The sequence below is a fragment of the Achroia grisella genome, unplaced genomic scaffold (assembly GCF_030625045.1).
Source record: "Achroia grisella isolate CSIRO2021 unplaced genomic scaffold, CSIRO_AGI_Agris_v1 utg567, whole genome shotgun sequence".
NCBI classification, from domain to species: Eukaryota; Metazoa; Arthropoda; class Insecta; order Lepidoptera; family Pyralidae; genus Achroia; species Achroia grisella.
The window spans coordinates 496,332-503,150 of record NW_026712947.1 but is presented as its reverse complement, the minus strand read 5'-3'; the positions used below and the strand labels follow the sequence as shown (position 1 = coordinate 503,150).

General features: G+C 31.6%; 1 protein-coding gene across 2 annotated transcripts in view; it reads left to right on the top strand.

Moving 5' to 3' along the window:
- The first annotated feature begins 216 nt into the window (after positions 1–216).
- Positions 217–6,819, top strand: part of LOC131848722 (lipid storage droplets surface-binding protein 1) — a 46,650-nt gene continuing 40,047 nt past the window's right edge. For both annotated transcript variants that reach the window (XM_059198659.1, XM_059198658.1), the window contains exon 1: positions 217–316. In XM_059198659.1, the coding sequence (XP_059054642.1) occupies position 316 (1 nt within the window). In that variant the 5' untranslated portion in view covers positions 217–315. The remainder of the gene's footprint in view (positions 317–6,819) is intronic.

Here is a 6,819-nt window from a genome sequence, read left to right as displayed (position 1 = left end):
CCAATCGAAAACTCCAGATAATGTAATGTCATCGTAATAATTAACCCTGATTAAAATAAGTATTAAATATTTCTACATTTATAGAACATACATTCATCCATATATGCTCGTAGGTACCTAATATTGTTAACTAGTACTCGCATAACTTGAAGACAAGCTATTAATTTTGTTTATTATTTACTAGGGGGTATTGACATCGTGGTACGTTTTGAACGTTCGTTACACGCTGTACATCGACGACTGCGCGTGTTCCGGCCTCAGTTACTTTGAGCGCGGCGTAGAGTTATCAACCGTGAGACGTGCAAGAGATTAACTAGTAAGTACATTTCTTATAATATAATAATTTTAATTAATTAATTATTTAAAGTAAATTAATACCCGTGCAACGACAATTGTGTTTTTCAAAGTAACATCCATTTTGTTTTCGTTCTGTATTCAAATGGCGAAATATGGTCAGTGTATTTTATGTAATTACAATTGTAATTAATATGAAAATTAATAATTTAATGGGTTTTTATTAATATTAATGATAAGTAGACGTGGCATGACCAAATAACTGAGAAGTTTCCTGTTCGTTGAATACGATTTTAGAAGCGTTTAATACATATAGTGAAGGTAGGTAGTTAAAATGCTTTACAACTTAAACTCATGTTTTAATTCGCACAATTTGAATTGGCTTTTTTATGTAATGGCAAACAAGGGGATGGTCCACCTGATGGTAGGTGGTAACCGTAGGTTATATACATGACACCACATGATGCTCGCGTTACCACTCATTGCGTAGGGTGGTAGGGGATTGTTAATATGAGGATAGTAGCCTCATTGCCAGCAATATACTATATCAGGTCGGCCTCTGGAAACCATCAGCCAATTTCTGGTAAATTAGGATTGCTTAACTGACATGACTTAATCCTATCATCCTTCACTTATTCCCCGTCAATATACTTTTAGCGCACACGAGTGCACCATTATATATGCATAATCATCCCGGAAAAAACCACTCCATTTATTTACTGTCTATTCTCAAGCACCACTATTCCGGAGGTCTATGGCATAGATATTTATCTAATATGTTTGGATAATATTTCACCTTTACCCTGAATTAAATATAATCCTTAAAGTATGCCTACAATGGGTACATAAATTTATTTATTGTCCCTAGATTGCATCTTGATAAATTTGATACTCAGTCTGCCTAATTTCGATTCTATTTGGCTTTAAAAATGAGGGTTGTCTTGTATTACGTTTTTTCTTTAAGCCATAAAGTATATAACTAATAACTAAGTAATAGACTAAGTCACTAACTAATAAACTATAGACCCCTCTTGATTGCATATGTTCGCAATTATTGCAGATATCTCAATTTTTTAAATAAAACACTGTCCATTTTACCTTCTGATGATTTAGTTTTTCTTATACAGTTCTTTTAAATATGTTGCTTGCGAGAACGTTCAACATTTTTTTTATTAAGCTGATTTACGGTTCATTTTGGTTTGAGTGTTACCATCACCGTGGTTTTTTTTAATGGATGATAATGGAACGGTGCGTCCGCGTGCGCTAACGGTTTACCCTGACGGGACACCAGTGGAGGTTCAATGGTCAGGTCAGATATTTCATAATGACAAATTCACCAGGAATTTATCGTGATGATTCCCAGGGGGAACCGTGTGGAGGTCAACCTGTCGTAGTACATTGCTATCATGGAGTAATCAGTTCTCATTCCTAATAATCTTCTTCCCCCCACCATTACCGAGTTAGTCAAAAGTATAAATGAACATAAAACGTATTTTTATATCGACCAGATTTGAACCCACTACCATTGGGTTCTGAATAGCGATAGTAAACCGCTAGACCACAAGCCCCCTAACACAAGACAGAGGCAAATAAATGAGAAAGAGATAACTGTTGCTTGATTGTTATTATCTTCGAGCTACGAAATAAACAATTGGTGTGATAATATTTAGTACATATTATTATAAGGCGGTGCATTGATAAGATTAAAGTAAAAGTGAATGTTTAAACCAATACTATATTCAACAACAATAATTATATTTAACACAAAACAACAATATTATGTAAAACAATACTGTATTAAACAACAATAATTACTTTTAATACAAAACAATAATATTATTATTAAAAACAAAACAAAGCGTAAAAAATATTTAATAAATAAATGCTCTTCTTACACGATAGATACATTTTTTAATGAAAGTGTATTCTATGTATGTATTTACAAAACAATATGTATGTATTTATATCAGACTTGTGTGATATATGTATAAAACAAAACTATTACTACCTAATTTGGTAATTTGCAAGGTTAAATCTAATTGCAATCCATTTTTTTGTGCGGTGTTTTATAATAAATTTAGATTAGGAATGCATATACATAATAGTTATTTAGATTGTTATAATTGTAAATAGGTGTGGCATGTCAGTGAGAACTAAATGTGAGAGACAATCTTAAAGCTATACACCATTATGACACATTTAACCCAATCTATGACTAAAAAAAAACTACAAAAAATATAGATAGAATAGTTTTCAACACAACTCGTGAAGTGAAGTCATAGATGCAATGTACATACATATCTATTTTTCTTGTGCTGTCTGTATCAGATCTCATAGACATCAGACTCGATACAAAATAATAGCTAGGCTGAAAGGAAATTTCCAGGGCTGTAAAAATACTTAATAAAAAAAACAAAATAATAGCGACCCCATCATACGTGCCGTACGCTTGTTTGCCACCATTATAGTATAAAAAAGAAGTAGAATAGAAATTACTTTGTTGATTGCAAAAAGAGTAATCAAAAACTATATAAAAAAACAGGAAAGAATACAATGGAATCGAGAACCTTCTTCTTTCAAGTCGGTTGTAAGGTTCACTTGCCATGAGTTAACTCGTAAGTTAGCTGCTAATACAAGGTTAATGACTTTCTTGATAAACGTAGAATAATAAAGTTACGAGTATTTATAATTAAGTAAAGACGTAATTAATTAAAGGCATTTAAGATTTTTTTCTATTATGATAAACATTATATATCGCACTATACCTAAGCTAAATATATTTAGAATATATATATTTATTCAAATTTAATTAAATAAAAATATTTGATTAATTTGTCGTTTTGAATAGAGATAGAATAGAAAATCCTTTATTCAAAAAAGAATTTAGATAAAATATTCATAGTTATCCTTCTTTTAATCTACCGCTCATTCAGAAATTTGTCTCATAATAAGAACAATGAATAAGAAACTTGCGTGTTACTTAAATAATCGATTTTTTTGTAAATTAAACATTCAAATATACTTTGAGAGGTTTTCTTCCTCAATACGAATAGAGTTTTTAAATTTCGAATACAATTTTTTCGAAATTTGGAAACTATTAACCGTAAAGTGCACAGAGCAATTAACACTTTTCATAAGAGATAAAAATTGAATCTGTGTAACAATCTGTAAGGGTTCCAAAAAGAAGAGATAGATAAAATTTAAGTACATTCTAGACTTCATTTGCAATATACAACGACAGAATATACGTATTAATACTTAAATTAAACACACGTGTACACGACGCATTTTTAAAACTTATACATATAGACTATATTTTAAAAAGGTATTATCTAAATTAGGCGAAATACATTGATAAATATCAAGTAGCATACAGACGTCCTTACTGTAAGTTGACGGGTCGGCTAGTTTATATGTAAAAATATCGTATTCGATTGTCATTGTTTTTTATACGTTTTTTTTATACATATTAACACATTATTTATTATTTTATTATTTCTTCTTAACAACCGTCTTTCCATAATTACATTTACCTGCATAATAATAAAGTGTAATTTAGCGTAAAGTACATACAATAAAACGTCATTGTTGCAGTTGCAGTCTGAGTGGTAGAATAAACAAAATATAACTATTAAAAAATGCTTACAAAAGTTTATTTGAATGAAGAATATATCTGATTCTATTTTTAAGGTAATCTTTTTGGGATTATTTTGTAGGAAATGGTATCACAGTTCATAAAAAAAATATTTTGTTCCTATTGACTGTAACCTGGTTTAAACAAGTCGAAAATCGTTTATTAGTGAAAATATTTATAATAACAAACAAATTTAATTAAGAAGTATAGTGCATAATTGATTTTTTAAATACCAAAGTATTGAAAGTCAAGCTTACCACAATATATTAGTGAAAATCGCATCCAAATCGGTTAAGCCGTTTTCTCTGGAAAACGGCTTAATTTGAAATACGACAAATCTCTTAGTTAAAAATATATATTGACAATCGATTTTTTCGTGCCGGCCAGTTTCGATCTCACGACCTTTGGGCTCTAAGTCAAGATAGTAAACCACTAGGCCAGGCCGCCCTCATATTTAAAAGTAACTAAACAAAATCATGAAGATTGTAGATTTATAATATCATTGAATGTTTACTCGTCGAATGAATGGTAAGTTCAAGGGTTCTCTTTACTGATAAGCAATGTAGATAAAACAAGTGTAAAAAAATGTTCGCGCGACATTATTGTTGTAATATCCACGTATCTATTATATATATTAGAATACGACCCCTTTCAGGAGTTCCAAGTTCAAATATGCTACCATTTTTTTATGTATTTTTTTTCTTATTGGTTTGTGTTGCCATTAGCCATAACAAGTTTGATAGCAGAGCGTGGTTCCGATCCATATGGATTTTAAATAACATACTGGCTATTATATTAGTATACGACCCCTTTGAGGAGTTCCAAATTCAAATATGCCACTATTTTTTTTATGTATTTTAATTGGCTTACGTTCTAATATCACGTGGCGGGTTTATTTTTTCAACAAGAAGAAATAATATCTCTTATGGATGATAACGGAATGGTGCACCTGCCTGCTCTAATGGTTTACGGTTTAACCACTACCATGTATTTGACACACCCACAAGTATAGTCTATGACAATAGAACCTTCATAATGATCAAATTTATAATTTTTATGCATTATGGTACATTCCATATATCCATTAGGCGACCTTGGCGTCAGGTCGAAATAGGATTTAGATAGAAATAGGCATCCAGATAGAAATATGCATCTAGATAGAAATAGAAATTAGATATAAATAGGATCTAGATAGAAATAGAATTTAGATAGAAATAGGCATCCATATAGAAATATGCATCTAGATAGAAATTAGATATAAATAGGATCTAGATAGAAATAGAATCTAGATATAATTAGGATCTAGATAGAAATAGAATTTAGATAGAAATAGGCATCTAGATAGAAATATGATACCCTTCCTCCGTAGGGATTATTGGAATATTCTTTTTGTTGGAATGGAATAGTATACACGCCTGCGCAACGGTATACTTTGGCGGGGCACCAGTGAAGGACGAGAATGAGCATAAATTCATGCCAGTTTGCCCATCGCATCATGGTGAATTTACTAGAAATTGCCCACGATGGTTTCCAGGGAGATCGACCTGACATGGTATATTGCTAGCCATAAATAAGGCTACTATTATTAACCATGTCATATTGACCTCCACGCGGTCATCTGCACACTACCACGATAAGTTCCTGGTGAATTTGTCACGATAGGCTAACTGAGCTGAACCCATACTCATATTCTTCCACTGGTACCCTGTTAGCGTAAACCGTAAGCGCACGGGTGCACAAATTCATTATCATCCATTAAAAATTACTCTATGGACGCGGTATCATTTGTTAAGAAAACAGATAGATTACGTGTTACGCTCTTCGCTCTGTAGGTTACCGGATGTAGCTGTAGACATATCTATTGTATAATAATTACAATAATACTCTCGTACATAACACCCATCTGAGTTACAAATCAATTGAGGTCAGAACGACATGTTTTAATCGATTTCAAATGAAAGTAGCAGATCTAATTGCTTCTTTTTAACACTTAATACTATAGCCGTCATTTTTAAATTAGGGTTTATTTCTTTTATATATATCCTTATAAAAAAAATAAACCTTTGTTGATTTGGAGATGGATATTTCATGAAATGCGTATTTTAAAACCTATAACCTTCTTTTTTTTACTTGAATTGCAACTTTTTAAAATCAAATTATGCCTTTCAATGAAAGGCCCTTCTTTCCCACTGGACACGTGCTTAGAGCCCCGCGATGGATTGGGGCCCCCTAATCTAGTCTAGTCTCTACTCCATTACCAAACGGTAACCGATAGCTACTTTACTCTCGCCTGAAAATCAGTCTTAACATATGCTTACGGACTATGGTCAATTTGTTTGTTTTTGTTAATCTTTTTATAAATGTCTAGCAAGAACTCGAACCTCTCATCACATGACCATTTTTTTTTAATTATTTTTACCTGTATTGTTCTGAATGTAGGGTAAAATGACTTTGTCTATTCTAACGAAATAGTGCTTTATTACTATGGTCATAGGAGCGTCATTATCCTAATGAGCCCAGGGTCTCTAATAGGTGAAAGACGGTCCTGTTCAACGATATTTAGTCTGTATAAGGAATTAAAAGTGGACTGCATAAATAAAACTTTATTTGAATGTAAAAATTAATCCTAAAAACATTATTTTAACACCTCTTGTGATCGACAATTTGCAATCATAATTACAAAATCAAATAAAGAAACAAAAAATAAAAACTATAAATTTATTATCTGCCAGTATTAAAAGATGTGACAGTTGGATCACGTTATACTTAGTCACTAGAATAGTCCCAATAGCCTCAGCTTTATCATCAAATAACGAATGATGATGATGATGAAACTGAGAGGCAGATATCGCGCCAAAACTCCTTAGTAAAATAATATAATCTAGCCGTAA